Below are 16655 nucleotides of genomic sequence, written 5' to 3' on the forward strand. Positions count from 1 at the left end.
CATAGGCATCACCATATGGAGCACAGATTCTGGGGTTACAGGATGTTATAAAACACATAGTTGGCTCTTTTAAGAGGCTATTTAAATCCTTCATGGAGCCATGGCATTGAGACCGAGTGGTTTGACCCTGTGTATCCACTCCCCGTACTCCTGGGTTGGCACCAGCGGCAGCACCGAGGAGCAACAACCTATATTGAATTAACATCATAGTTCCCATTACCAACACATTCACATTCATTTCAGGAAATATTGGCGCTGATATTGTTAACAAGAAGACATTGACGATATCCAATCTTAATGTTCAAGTATCCAAACATTGTTTACAAACTTACTACATTGTTAAGTACATCTGTCAAGTTTTAAGAAAGGAGATATTTGAAAAATGGTTAAACTGCTTTAATTTGATGCATTACAAAAATGTAATTTAACTGCATGCATGCAATGTGAAAATCTCTCTCTCTCTCTCTCTCTCTCTCTCTCTCTATCTCTCTCTCTATCTATATATCCATAAATATAAAGTTATGACAATAAAGGAGAAACTATTCAGAATGAAGACTAAGAATGGGACTTATCTAAAGATGATGACCCTCTGATAAAGACATTTTCTGCTAAAGGCAAACACTGTTATTCCATGCATATATTTTGAATGGTTACTGTTATATGCGGCAATCCATTTTTCAATGACAGAGGGAGTTTACATTTTGCTAATACAATTATTGGCCCCATTGATTATGCGAACTGTTCACATTGGATCAACTGATAACTTTGCGCCAAGATTGATGTGCCCCCTCCTGAATCGTTCGAAAGTTCTTTCTAACATATCTTTGCTTTAAGTGGTGCATGTTATGGATCATTGGTACACATCAATCAATTTAAGGCTGGGGATATTAGGAGCTAATTGCTAAATAAACAATGGCAATTGGTGTAAAGTGAAATGCTGGGATTACTGATGTGAAAGTGATAAATATACATTGTAAGTGGTCATTCTGCAGACATATGGATAATAACGTACATGACCATCACTATTTCATCTTGTTACCTTTCCTCTTCTCAAGCAGACTTTGTTCTGGAAAATGGTTTAGGAATGCGACTTTAATGTAAAATTATATGTGTGTGAGGATATCTACAAGTTATATAAGGCATGCATTATTTTAATCAACACCATTACACAAATATTTTATTTTACGTTGGAAATAGTGTAATAGTGAAACTATTCGACACAAATGCTCCATCTTGAGTTCCGCTACTGCTCACCTGTTTCATTAAGAATTTCCTTCAAGTTTTTTAGGTCTGGAATGAAAAAGCCAAGAGATTGATGAAACCTGTATGTAAGAGGCTGCAAAGCAAATGGTAGTCTTGGGAAGCAGAGCAAACACAAAAATGACGGCCTGCAGAACCTGCCACAATTTAGATCAATTCAATTTCATCATCGAAATTTAAGAAAATCTTGTTGATTGTGATTTAGATGAAAATGCAGCTGAATGCAAATGCATGTTTGCTTTAACTTAAACATCACCGCTTTCTAGCTTGTGTTATGAGCCCAGAGGACCCCAAAACCCAGCAGCAATAGATATTCACCAAGACAAATGGTTAAAAAACAAAAGTTGCTTTTAATTATCTTTAAACATGAAAACAGATAACATCTTTCTTTCAGGTCACCACAGAGTTCCTTTTTGATTTGTTATTCCAAGTGAAACATTCGACAGCCAGTCCTCTCCTCTTGCATGAACCACAAAGGTTTGACCAGGCTGAACAAAGCACTTACAACATCTGTTGCTTTTTTGCAAACAACAATCCATTAGTGAAGTCTCTTGGGCACTCTCCAAAGCTTTTTCAAAAGCTCTGAGGCCCCAACATGTCCAGCATAAGCAGAGCTCCAGTATTTCAAATAAGATCTGTTTAAAAGTGTTTGTATGTGACCTACACTAACAAACCTTTCCCAATGTATCTCCCACAAACATAGACTTTGTCACACTTGCAACAGTTGCTGTCGTGTAATGACTGAAATCATCTTGAAACCTTTGAGCATTGGTCCTGCAACAATCTGGGCACACAGCATTGCGGATCCAATTAAAAGTATTTTCATCAGATTTATTTGATCTTTGTTAAAACAACCCACTATTTGGCGAAAAAAATTAATGAAAATCAATCATGTCATTTTGTGGTTAATGTATTGAGTTATAATTAAATTATACTTTTTTCCCTGTATTTCATCAAATTCACTGCCGATGCAAATCAGTCTAAATAGCAGTAATGCAAAACCAGAAGTCGTAACGTTTTTTGTTATTCAAGAGTGTACTTAAATCCACTCACTCAATTGTCAAATAAGTGAAACTCAGTGAACAATCCTTACCTCTTTCAGTTTTTTTAAAGTTCTCTTCTGTGTTTATAATGACCAAGAGAAGTAATTATTGGAGAAAACTTGCTGGTGACAAAATTATTATTGTAAGTTCACATATTATGCCAAGTATTTCATCTTTCATATTTATGCGCAGGAATAAGTAGCACGTTACTGTGGAAGGGTGATGCTGCCAGTAAACTATACTGTAACTAATCATTTCAGTGACATTTTAAGGGAATTTATTCAATCTGTGACATTTTGTAGCAATAAAGTCTTACAGTAATTTTTTCTTTCTTTTCTTCTTTGGCTTGGCTTCGCGGACGAAGATTTATGGGAGTAATAACCACATTTTCTCAGCTTTCAGAAGAAGCATAAAAAAGAATAGCTGAATCTCAGAGATGTTGTACATCAATGTTACGTTTGAAATGGAAAAATAAACATTGCTTTATTGCAGCAGACCAAAGCAAAATGCATTGGTTAATTTTAATTTAGATCAAAATAACTTTGCTTATATGTATTCAAAATTATAGTCTTCTTGTCCAGATATTTTTCTGAGCAACATTGGCTCTTCATATGATTGCAAACTCTGATGAGAACATTTTAAGGGTGACATAAAAAGGCAATTTAGAAATGGTGAAATTGCAAATTTACTGTTCTACAATTTATGTTGACCTCATCTGCAGTTCAAAATTCAAAGTTAAGCCCCTTTCACGCTTGCATCCAGTAAATCGGCCGTTCGGTGTCCCGGGATAGGAATGGAGGTTTGGCCTTTCACACTAGACCACTCCTAACTAGGTCACTGAATACTTTCTCACTTGCAAGGGTTTATCCCTGGTGTTTGGTCTGTTCTACCTTTAATAGGAAGTGCCTGTAATGCAATTGCCCATTTCACACTTGGCCTGATCTCAATGTTGGCGTCTGCAGATGCCGGGGATTGTACTAGGGGTCGAGGCCGGCAATCCCCGGTGTGAGATGATGTCCTCTGATGCCGACGTTGAGGAGAATTTACTTTCACACTTGCCACTTTAAAGGCTGATAGGTGTTTGATTCCTGGGATCACTGACAAGTGAGAAACGGGCCTTAGATTCATGATGTTAACTTTACAGTCTGGGTGTTTGTACAGATTACAACAGTACAAAGTTAGTTGAGTCATCGGAAATATTGATTGTAGTGGGAAAACATAAACATGCTCGCACACACAAGCACAATAATAATTTCTTGCTGCATTGTGAAAGAACATAAGAACAAGGAACAGGAGTAAGGTATTCCACCCATCGAGCCCACTCTGCCATTCAATGGCTAATCTGATGAGAGGCTCATCTCCACCTATCTGCCTTTTCCCCATATCTCTTAATTGCCTTACTACGTAGAAACCTGTCCAACCTTGTCTTAAATATACTTTCTGAGATCGCTTCCACTGTTTCAATGGCAGTGAATTCCATAGATTCACCAACCCTCTGGGAAAAGCAGTTCCTCCTAATCTTTGTCCTAAATATACTACCCTGAATCTTGAGGCTATATTCCCTAGTTCTGGTCTCTCCCACCAATGGAATCAACTTACTTACCTCAATCTTATCTATGCTTTTCACAATTTTATATAAGATCCCCTCTCATTCCAGTGAATAAAGTCTCCTCATAGGCAAACCCCTTCATCCCTGGAATCATCCTGGCGAACTTCCTTCAAACAAGACCATGTAGATTTCTGTTAGTAAGTTTTTAACAATGAATTACTGGTGTGACTTTTCTGTTAAATCCTGAATTATTGTTGTTAGGAAATTTTGAAAGTATTATTCTTCAATTACTTTTGTCAGATTCTCAACTAAAATTTAAGTTAGCCTTAGTAATAGAAAAGAAATGTCTCACTGTAACATGGAAATCTGATGTATCATTAACATTAGAAAGATGACATTCTGAGATTCATAATTATATTCCTTTAGAAAAAAATACTTATAATTTAAGGGGTAAATATTCTTTATTTCTACAAATTTGAAGCCCCTATGCTAAAATTATGATATTAAAATTGTAATTTATTTTTTTATAATCCTCCTGACCAGTAAAGTTTTCCCTGAATAATTATGATATTTTTGGGATCCTTGAGTGTCATCTGATGCAATCCAAATTAATATGCAACTATGTTATTATGTGTTTATTGTGATTTATTATTGTTTGTTATTATTATCTTACATATGTTGATTTAAATAAAATATTTAAAAAAAAACCTGGTGAACCTCCTCTGCACCGCCTCCAAAGCAATATATCCTTCCTCAAGGAAGCAGACCATAACTGAACTCAATAATCCAGTACTTTGTACATTTGCAGCATTACCCTCTGCTCTTAAATTCAATCATTCCAGTAATGAAGGCCAACATTCCATTTGCCTTCTTGATAGCCTGCTACACCTGCACACCAACCTTTTGCAATTCTTGCTCAAGCACTCACAAGTTCTTCTGCATGTCAGCTGCAATCGCTTGCCATTTAAATATTATTCTGATCTTCCATTCTTCCTTCCAAAGTGGATAACCTCACATTTGCAAACACTTCCAGACCTTGCCCACTCACTTAACTTATCTATATCTCTCTGGAGACTCTCTGTATCCTCTGCCCAATTTGTTTTTCCACTGAACCAACTTTCACATCACTCTGCTCATTATTTTCTTATTGCCATTTAATTCCAATTAATTGTCATACTTTGATTGCATATGACTCTAGAAGCTAATGACACATTATTTTGTAGAGCTCTGAGAAATCACTAGGCCTTCTTGGACCCAGGTGAAATTCCTGGGAAGGCAAGACCTCCCTTTTCCTTTCACACCGTGGTCCAATTTCCCTGGAAATTTCTCACCCCAGCAATTTAGGGGGGTCCCACCCCCAGCAATGACGTAGTGAGTGATGTATTACACAGTCACAGGAAGTCCTACTGGAAGTCAGAAGGCTGTGTGTGTGTGTGTGTGTGTGTGTGTGTGTGTGTGTGTGTGTGTGTGTGTGTGTGTGTGTGTGTGTGTGTGTGTGTGTGTGTGTTGCATATATATATCTATATTTATGTGTGTGTATCTCCATATATATCTATATTAATGTGCATGTGTGTGTGTCTCCATATATATATCTACACTTGTGTGTGTGTGTGTCCTATTATTTATCTATATTTATGTGCATGTGTCTCCATATATATATCTATACTTGTGTGTGTGTGTGTGTGTGTGTGTGTGTGTGTGTGTGTGTGTGTCCTATTATATATCTATATTAATGTGCATGTGTGTTGTGTTTATTTCCATATATATAGATATATATATATCTATATATATCTATATATTTATGTTTGTGTGTGTGTGTGTCCATATATATATATATATATATATATATGCACACACAGTTTTATAATTTAAGGTAACAAGTCTCAGCACAGTTGAACCTTTATGTTATATGAAGTTTGGAAACTATTTTGTGAAATTTTACATTTTTGAATTTGAATGTAGCGGTCTTTAGAAATCCAAGAGAAAAATAGCAGAACGGACTGATTTATTGGAGGCAAATGCTGAAATGACGACACGATAACACAGGCACGCAAGCAGTGATGCAGCACACAAACGCTGACATCACGACGCTTTCCCTACTCAGCCATTTGCCGATTCAGACTGCAGGGAGAAGATAGCCCGGGGACATTGTAGGGCCACAGACCCGGGTAATTTCCCCAGGCCGACATTTCACACCGCTGGATCACAGAAGGGTTCCTGGAAAAATTTTCTAGGAATCCCCATTTTACATAATTCTTCAGAAGATGTAAAATCATCCAAGAAAAAAATGCAACAAATTTTGGGAAGTTTGACAATGCAATAGAATAATGACAGCAAGTCCATTTTGTCACACAAATTCAAAGAAAAGGAATATGAGGGGTACAGGATTATTAAATGCCAATAATCTTGAAACTGAAACAGTCTTTGTGAGTGGTAAAGTAAAAAAACTGCTGAACAAATACCGCCCTTTAGTTTCATGAACTACAATGGAGACGGCGTTAACGCTAAAGCATTTGCCTGGTCCTTACATAACATAACATAGCATAACAATTACAGCACGGAAACAGGCCATTAGGCCCTTCTAGTCCTGCTGAAATTTCAATGACACTTTTAAGCTAAGAGACAGAAGAAGAAAAAAACTGATTCCAAAAGATATGCTGCACCACATATTCTCTAAAAGACAGCAGGATTTAAATGCTTGTAGATTGAATCCTGATTGCGCCAATAGCATTCTACAAATGAATGCAAAACGTGACTTGCATGACATAGTAAAACAATATTTGTCAGATACATTTAAAGGAGATTTATTTTCCCACCAGCGGCAAGTGTCAAAATTTGGCAAAGATTGCAACATGTGATCAAGGCCGCATGGAAGTGAGAGCAACATGTCGATAAAAATAAATGTTAAGTGAAAACCCACAAAAAGCTTTTGCCGTGAAAGGTACTAATTCCCTGAGTATAAAATATCAATGAGCAAGAAACAAAATTTCATGAAAAGGCTCCATGAAATATTACACTCAGTGGAGGGGAAGACAAGATTGGCTGAACATTTGCTCTCTCATGTAAATTAATTTTAGTCTCCTTTCACATTTGGTGCTCTGATGTGAAAAGCAAAACAATGGACAAAGGACAACTGAAAATTGGAAAATGGGTCACCTCGGATATTAACATTGCCCCCTGCTGGCTAATGTTTGGTAAAATATGAACATAGCTTCTTTGCGAACCCTGATTTTTTTTTAAAATTTACTAGCTTAAGGTGTAGGGTAAACTTAAATCTTCCCTCAAAGGCGTCTTGGGCAGGAACACATATTTTGAAAAATCATCTCCCTCCAACGAGAAACTGTGCCTATATTTCACTTCATCGGCCTCTGCTCTGCATACTGTGTTGGTGCCAGGTACCAAGAGCAGAGAGAATATAATGACATTATTACATTTTGGAGGTTAAATATAAAACACTGGTGATTCCTTCCTTAAGTATCGAGAAGCTGAAAAGACCTGTAATTTAGCGAGAAGGAGGGTGTATGGCGTAGAACAATTTTTTTCAGGCTGATATGACAATGAACTAAATTGTAGTATGAATATTCTGTAGTAGTACAGCTGATGTGTTAAAAAGTATTTCCACTTTATCCACACCAAAATAAACACAGCATTAATTCATCTGTGGATAAAAAAAGTCTGGAAATTGGAAAGCAAGTGAGCAAAATATATTTATATTGAATTAATAGAATTAATTTCATTAATACTTTGTACTTTTCTTGCAGTTATTTTCATGTGAATAAATATGATGTGACTTATTTTGAACTTTGCAAATGTCAATCTAATGGCTAAGATTTCAAGTTTTACAAAAGGATTCAAGGACAGTTGAGATAAGGGCCTCGATGGATTTCAAAGCCTATCTCAAAGCAATAACTTTTTCTTGTCGTGACACGTCATAGTGTTTATGCAGGAACCTCGAGGCCCTCCGTGACCATGTTGCATTTTGTTTCAAAGCTGGCTGCTGCGTGAAGATTCAGACAAGTTTGTATCCATCAAAAACGGAGCATTGATTATACAAGGCCTGAATATGGTATGGATGTCAAGCATTTGTATCCAAATTTTCCTGTACGGATATTAGTCCTCCACCTATTTAGTTGAAACGTGCGGTTGTCACCTCTTCCTCAGAAGAATTCTCAATAGATCAAGCACCTGAATTCCTCTCTCCGGCTCCATTTGCTCGGTAATGCTTTTCGAGTCAAATCGCCTTTAGTTGTCATTCATACCATAAAGACGAGATACCATTCCTCCAGGACCAGGGAGCAGATTTACATAAACATAAGTTAAAATATTAATACATACACAATAAAATCCATGGTACACTATCCACAAAATGTTCTGGGAATTCAGATGCTTGATAGCCTGGGGGGGGGATCCATTGCCCCATCTGGACGTAAGGGTCCAAGTGCTATGTTACCTCCTACCACATGGCAAAAGGGAGAAAAGTCCCTCACAATGGTTATTGCTTTCTGCATGCATCATGTGTTGTAGATGTCCATCATGGGAGGAAGAGAGACTCCCAATTATCTTTTCCCCTGACTTCACTTTCTTCTGCAGGGTCTTAACGTCTGAGGGGGTACAGCTTCCAAACGAGGTGGTGATGCAATTGCTCAGAATGGTCTGAATTCATGCTCTGTAGAATGTAGTGAAGATGGAGGATTTACTACCATATCCTCTTATTCTTCTCACTAATGTGTTGCCCCTGGAATAATGCAGTGATTACAACCCTTGATATCCTGCATTTTTATTTTCTGTCTAGCCCCTTATATTCAATGTACAGGTCATAATCCACATATGTCATGGTGCCAATAACTGTTCATACTAACACAACCTTTTGAGAATATTCCACAACCTCTCATGGAAATATTTGATCTCAACACCCCGGAAGGCTCCTTCCCCACTAGAGAATCTCCTGTCTCTTCCCTCTAAGTTTTGAATCTTCTAACATTGCAGCACTCATTGACTCCATTCTCCCCTGCTGTGCATCAGTCAATCATTCTACCACAGAATTAACTGCTGATGTTATACTTCAAACAACCATTCCATAACAGTATCCAAAGCAATATATGAGTTATTGATGAGGATGGGCAAGGAAGAATCCTGTACTCTCTCTTCCTTTCCTGGTGGTCATCAAAATTAACTTCTGCATGTAATGTTGCTGTAAACATTTTCCTACATTACCTGTTTATTATTCTTTCAACTTCATGGATGTTCCTAAAAGCGAACTGCTGCAGCACCAAACGCTCTACACAGTCAATCAGGAGTTGCAGCTAGAGACACTTCCAACAAGTTATCAAAAGCACTGGATGTCAACATCCAGCAAGAGGAATGCATGAATTCTGAAATACCATCTCTTCACCATCAACACGACAGAGGAGAGTGAAAGTCCTCATTTTCTAACACCTCCTCACTGGTCTCTTAAAACAAAGCCTCATCACTTGTAACTTTAACCAGTGGTTCTCAACCTTTTACTTTCCACTCCATCCCACTTTAAGTAATCCCTCTGCCTTCGGTGCTCTGTGATTAGTAAGGGATTGCTTAAGATGATAGTTGAGTGGGAAGGGAAGGTTGAGAATCACTGCTCTAGACCCAGTTGTTGCTGAGGTATTTTGCTTGAGAAAAATTGTCATTGACCCATTTCCTCTGGAGTTATGAAACCGTGCACATAACGAGTCAATGAGGTATGATTAAAACAGTGGTTTTCAAACTTTTTCTTTCCACCTACATACCACTTTAAGCAATCCCTTACTAATCACAGAGCACCTATGACATAGAGAATACTTAACATGGTATGTGAGTGGAAAGAAAAAGGTTGAGAGCCCCTGCCTTAAACATACCATTTCCACATCCACAACAATCTCATTGCATCAGAATAACCTAATTTCAACTGTCACATCCAGCAGTATCACTTAGCATTTTCTCATTAATTTTACTGTGCATTTATTCCTCAGAATGTGTAAAGTGTGAGGTACAGTAAGTCATGCAAAATCTCTTGGAGTAAGATGAAAATGTTATGATCTTATTTTCTAACGGCAGTTAGAAAACAGTGACATCAAACAGATATAGTTTGAGCCTTGCAAAGAGACAGTAAAATGGTAAAGTCTATTTATAGGCTTAATTTCATATTATTCACAATTTCTTGTGGCCTGGAACGAAATCAATAGGTCAAGCATGCCTGTGTCTGTGCTTAGAGAAATGTCACAATTCCATTCCTCAACTTACACTAATTTCATTTCTCACAGAATGCTGAAACACAGAAAAAAAATCATTTCATATTTTTGCATAATGTTCAGGTGCAGGTTTTCATAGCTGAGGACATTCATCTCAGCAAAAGATGACAAAAAAACTAAGGGTAAATTAAAAATAATGGGGATTGTGTGAATATATATGGGAAAGGTGATTAGAAAGTAAGCCAGATGCAGTTACTGTAAAAATCAGTTTTTATAAAGTGCCCTTTATTTCGATGACCATTGAATTTCAGGTCAGTGGAAAGTCCCAAACCGTTTGCAATACTGCTCTCCTCGCTTGAGAAAGGATTTGGAGGTTGTACACAGGTGGAATCTTGAGGTTGATAGGCAGAACGAGGGAAAAGATCAGTGAGAAGAGATCAAATAGCCTTGGAACACAATCGTCATAGAAGAATGACAAAGGATTTGTATGGAAGCACATAAATCTCTGTCTTTACATTGCTTCACTTAGCTGCATAAAAGTTTTGAGGGTAGATTCAGCAGGCGAACTCTGATCCGACTAGAGGGTACACTCAGAGGTGGAGTGAAATTTCTTCACGTCTTCCATAAAATGCCACTGCAAGCATCTGCAAAGGGGAGGGCTGATGACTTCACGACAATGCTGTCAGCTTGCGACCCATAGTGATTGGTTCTAGGGATGGCTTGGGGAGCTGCAGCCCACCATGCTGCTGATTATGGAGGGGCCGAGGGCCATCGCGTGTGTGTCCCGCCATGGCTTTAGTTCCAGTGTTAGCTATGTTTTATTAAAATACCTAAAAGCACATTAAAGATTAGGAAGAACTGCTTCTACAAAATGAAGGAGAATCTATGGAATTCTCTGCTCAATCAGCATTACAGGTTTCCATATGACATATGTTTTGGAAAAAGGTAGATTTTTAAAATAATAATGTGTTTTTATTAATCAGGGAACAAGAGGAACTATGTTCCTTTCATGATCTTTTTGAATGGCAAAGCAAGCTTGATGGACTAGCTGGCCTACTCATGCCCTTATTTCTTATTTTTGTTAGTTTTTCTTGTTAATGTTGAACAATTTATTATGTAATTGTGTTAATATTATTGATATGTTTCTTCTAATTATGCTTCTCTGTTGAATCAGACATCTCATACAGTTTGCAACACACTTGATCACTGCACTCTGGCTAATAAGTAGGATTTGCATGCGATCGAATTGTGGAAGTTGGGTTCAGCCAAATAACATGTACAAAGATAAAATAATATTGCTGTTCTATAATTCATCAGAATAATGTTGACTGTGACGTGCATATGCAAGATATCAGTAAGTAGAATTAAGATTAAAACTTAAATTTATGTTTTATAAATTGTGATTATTGGTTTGTTCGACAGAACACAAGAACAAATCAAAGTGGGGAGCAAGATTAGGCCACCAAACATATCAGGCCTGTCCACCATTCAACTGGTTAATGGCTGATCTCTGTGGGCCTCAGTGCCTCTTCTTTCTCATTGTCATGTGTATTTATCAACATGTTGAATATATCCAAGAATGTGTCCTCCATCACTGTCTGGGGTAGATAATTCCATAGACTCATTGTCGTCTAATAGATTAAATTTCTATGCTCCTTATTTTGTAACCATGCCATCTTCTCCATGGCTGTCCCACTACTGGAAACCTATTGATATCTTCCTGTGAAGCTCACTTCCTTTGCCTTTAGCTCTTCAAATAAAGTCACCCTTCATTCTTCTCAACTTCAACGACTACAGGTCTGATTGTGTGCCCTTCCTTAATTAAATAACATCCTCTCATCTTAAGAATGGCCTGCATACTTCCTCTCATTTCGTTATATTTTATCATGTAAGATTCAGATTTCAGATGCGAGGCAGATGTACTGCACCGCAGTTGTAGCGTTACCAACATATTGGACAACTATAATGTATCTTAAATGCCAAGCCCTTTGTGATATATGTCAAAATGCATTTTGCCTTCTTAATAACCAATTGAATCAACTTTTGGGATTCATATAATGGATTACCGAGATCCCCCGGTCTATCACTCTTGGATAATTAATCTCTATTCGGTTAACGATCCACCCTTTGGTTCCTGTTACCAAGTACATAGCTGTAGACTGCCCCACATTATAATCCACTTGTCTGGATTTACCTAGAGTCGGGTGGAATATCACACTATACTCATTAAGGCATATCGTTTCAACTATTTTTGCATTATCAATACACTTGGAAATGTTTCATTTCATTCCCTCTTCCAAGTGATTGATGTAAACTGTAAAGTTATCCAGTGATTCTCAGCAAGAATTTATCACACTCAGTTGTGTCCTTCAAGAGGATATAAAAAACATGTTGAAATTTCAGACTCAAAATTGCACATCCTCATATCTCTATAATAAGCGGGGGAAGCAAAGAAATCTGTTGCATCCAAACTGAGCCTTGGAACATGTCTTCATAATCAGTCTTTCGTGATTATGGATATTTTTCTTCCTTTTCAGTTTTGTGTTAAATATGGGAAATGCCGACTCTGCACACGTGCACACAGATAAGGGGCAGGAGGAACATTCATTTTGAAGCGAGGTTAACTTTCTGTCACATCAACATGGTTACTGCATATTCTCTCACTTTCCAGCATTCCAAAGAGTCCCTTTCAACGCAAATCCAATCGGCCTTCTTGAACAATAATATTTATTTACATATCTTCTTTTTAATCATGTTTTCTGGAACATTTTGTTCCAGAAAAATCATCTCGGGTTAGAGCAAGAATTGTTGAACATTCTCAAAGGCATAATCACTCTGACGGACAGTAAAAGTTGTAACAAGTGTACAAGATCAACAACAGCTCTGGTTGTTGTACTGTTCAACATGAACTTTAATTCTGGATGTTAAAGGAGGATGCAGCTTTTGAGGGAAGTCAACAATTTTGTGAAAGTTCATACAGGAACAATGAAATACATGTTGCGATTGAGTGAGACGCGCATATCTGTATAAAGAGCATGTTAAAGTAAATAGTTATGAAAAATATCTTCCTTTTCAAAGCTTACCAGCCATCTGTAGATTTTCTGTTAAGGTTATTATTTCTAACAACGAAAGAGAAGACAAAAATGATATGATTTATTGTTCTGTGAAGCTTTAGCAATTCATTGGCCAAAGTCTGTCATGTGTGGCAAAATAACAGGAAATGCACATTTGTTGGCGTATACGTGAATATATTAATGGAGATATTTATCAGAGATTCAAAATGTCCTTTATTATAAATGGCGATATTGGAATAAAAAAAAACAGTTTAGATGCAAATTATTCAAAAGTGAGGGGAGATTTTGTGACATTAGTATTTGATAGCAGAACATACGGGGAGAAGCAGAAGCAGATCACACAATAACACAAACCTGTCATGTTATTTAATAGGTAGAGTGGCTGAACTAATTGCGATACCACTCCATATTCAAGAACATTCCTGATAATTATACGAAAGTACAAATTCCTGTAGAGCCAGAATATTTAAACTCTGCTGTTCTTAGAGATAAATCAATAAAGGGTGGATTGTGGCGGTGCACATCCTCATGGCGAACCGGCCCTGCTTGTATCGCCACATGGCGGGGCAGCCATGGGAAAATGGCGTGTCAGAGATTTCTCCCTGATTCCAGCCTCCCGTCCAGCGCGCACCCTGGGCAGCGATTATGATGTCACAACGCACCAGGTGACTGAGCTCATGGTACCGTTAAAGGAGTGTGCTGAATTTGAATAAAAACAGTCATTAACGACCATCAGTGTGGTGGCAATCACCATAATGGTAACCCCGACGGGCCCAGACATCTATCTGGACCCACCAAATGATGGATGCAGCCAAGGTGAACGCTGTAGCTGTCAAACTTTCCCCCTTCTGGCCCCATCGCCCACGGACATGGTTCAGGCAGGCAGAGGCACAATTCCACCTCCGCAACATCTCAGCCAACGCCACAAAATTTTACCACATTGTGGGCGTGCTGGACCAGGACTCGGCAGCGAGGGTGGATGACATCATTCACCAGCCACCAGCAGTGGGCAAGAATAACGCCCTCAAAAATCTACTCCTTGGAAAATTTGTCCTCACTCCCCAGCAGCATACTTCCAGGCTCTTACACCTGGATGGGTTGGGGGATCGCAGCCCCTCAGCCCTCATGGATGAAATGCTGGCCCTGGCAGAGGAGCATGAGCCATGTTTCCTCTTCCACCAGATATTCCTTGAACAGATGCCAAGAGATATCTGGCTCCATCTGTCCAAAGAAGACTTTTCTGATCCCCGCAAGGCCGCAGCCCGGGCAGATGCCCTTTGGCACACAAAAGAGGAGAATGAGGCAGCCCTCAGCCAAGTCTCCAAACGGGGGCCTCGCTGTCCGTTGGATACCCCCAAGCACAAGCTGGAGGAAACCCAGTCCACATGGTGCTTTTATCACCAGCACTGGGGAGAGAAAGCCCGCAAGTGCCGCCAGCCCTGCGACTTCCAGGGGAACAGCCAGGCCAACCGCCATTGATGGCTGCCATGTTTGGCCACATGAATAGCCTCCTTTACATCACTGACAAGTCCATGGGCTGCAGGTTCCTGGTGGACATAGGTGCCAAGCTGAGCACCCTCTACCCTACAGCGCTGGAAACTCGAACCTGGACCCCTGGTCTGACCCTGCGGGCACAGATACAGATCAGGGATGAAAAGTTCACTTGGAGGTTCGTCCTGGCCTCGGTGGGCACCGCACTGTAGGGGCTGACTTCCTAAGGGCTCACATAAGGGCAGCAGGAGCTCAGTCACCTGGTGCATTGTGACATCATAATCACTGCCCAGAGTTCTTTTTCTGTTTCCCTTATCTCAGGCGAAACAGCCAGCCATCTCCTCTTGTATGGACCACAAGGGATTTGAATGGGCTGAACTCAGAACTCACAACCCATCTTCAAAATGGGGTTTCAAACAAGCTTCCAAAAGCTACTGCAGAAAACCAGCAGTCTCTCTCTTCTGTCTCACTCTGTGTGTGTGAGAGAGAGTGAGTGTGTGTGAGGCACTTACAGAAAAACCTGTTTGGAATCTCCACATCACCTTCTTAGAACAGCAAACTGATTCATACAGGTTGTGGCACCCGACCCAATCTTCTGAGTCCTTTCATCTGTTGCTTTCCAAAACAATAATCTATTACTCCACAGCATGTCCAGTTAACACCTACCTGTGAAGTCCTTCAGCAAAGCAGTTTCCATTCTCTTTACAAAGGTACTGGGAGCCTGGACTGTCTGTCTTGAGCAGAGCTCTGGCATTTTAAATGAGATCTGTGTTGTGAAGTGTTTGTTTGTGACCTACACTAAAAAAAACCCACAATTTATCTCCTTTAAACCATATCTATATACAATATAAAATATAACATAATCCGTCACGATACTAAAATATCTGGAGTGAATTATCAACTTTCAACCTGCACCACTGTATCCCCTAAAGCAATATGAACTTTTATCGGGTGAAACACCAGTTGTGCTCATGTTTAATGTAATGTACTGTCTTCTCCTCTATTCAGAGCCAATGTCATTTAGAATCTGCGAATCATTTGGGAGCTACGTTAAAATATATTTGATTCTGGCTTAGCCAGTAATTGTTTTCTATCCATGGACAATAGAGGTATTGGACAAAATTCCCCTTTAATATTCTGAAATGGCAACATCTATCCTCAGGATCAAGTTCATAGCTCATACCGTTTGCATGAAGATATTCCCTCAATGCTTTTTCGTCACGTTTGTCAGATGCACTCTGATCTTGTAAGGCAATCCTTGCAGCTGAAGGGGGTCGAAGATCCCATTATTTCTTGAAACAAAAATACTAAAAATGAAGCAACTCTTCCAGTTCACCCAGTTTCATGATTTCCTGGATAGCTTAATAGAAAACGCTGCCTTCTAAATTAACCCAATCTCACTGTGCATCAAATAATTTATGCATCCTTTGACGGGGTATTACTTCTGTCTGACGATGTAATTGCAATACCAACGGTAAAATAAAATCTAAAAGTTCAAAACACAACTATGTTTAATAATTCTGTAACTCCTGCGTCATTATCTCTTGTCATTTCTCTGTGTTCATTTTTTGTTGGTGGGGGTGGAGCAGCGGGATATCTTTTGTTTACATGTGAGATTTATTTGCTCTGACTTCACACCAAAGGACACATTAGGGTTCTTTCTAAAACCCGATTGTTTCTTATATGATGGTTTTGTTACCTCGATCTTTTTCAATGATAGACTTCGCTGCAAACAGATCGCCAGTTTAAAACATTAGCTTCATGGACTTAAGTTAAATGACAGGAAAAATTACTGTAGTTATTCAAAACATCATAAAGACAAGGGTTCCATTACTGTCACCTAATACTACATTTAGAATGTAACATAAATGAAATGCTCTAACTTTGTGTAGAGAGTCCCACTTCGTCCAGCGTCCCTCGCAGAAATGAGGCCCCAGCGAGGATCGAACTCGCGACCCCTGGTTTACAAGACCATTTCTCTAACCACAGATTAAAACTTGAAATATTTGCTCAACTTCAGAATTAGGATATTTTA

General features: G+C 38.9%; 1 protein-coding gene across 1 annotated transcript in view; it reads right to left on the bottom strand.

Annotated features, from left to right (window-relative positions):
* Positions 1–16655, bottom strand: part of LOC138765527 (uncharacterized) — a 142874-nt gene that overhangs the window by 99050 nt on the left and 27169 nt on the right. Inside the window, exons 5-9 of the mRNA XM_069942557.1 lie at positions 15287–16346; positions 13139–13174; positions 2354–2380; positions 1255–1290; positions 1040–1066 (exon numbers count right to left, since the gene is read on the bottom strand). Coding sequence (XP_069798658.1) covers positions 1040–1066; positions 1255–1290; positions 2354–2380; positions 13139–13174; positions 15287–15374 — 214 coding nt within the window. The 5' untranslated portion in view covers positions 15375–16346. The remainder of the gene's footprint in view (positions 1–1039; positions 1067–1254; positions 1291–2353; positions 2381–13138; positions 13175–15286; positions 16347–16655) is intronic.

Source organism: Narcine bancroftii, chromosome 5 (genome assembly GCF_036971445.1).
Source record: "Narcine bancroftii isolate sNarBan1 chromosome 5, sNarBan1.hap1, whole genome shotgun sequence".
NCBI lineage: Eukaryota > Metazoa > Chordata > Chondrichthyes > Torpediniformes > Narcinidae > Narcine > Narcine bancroftii.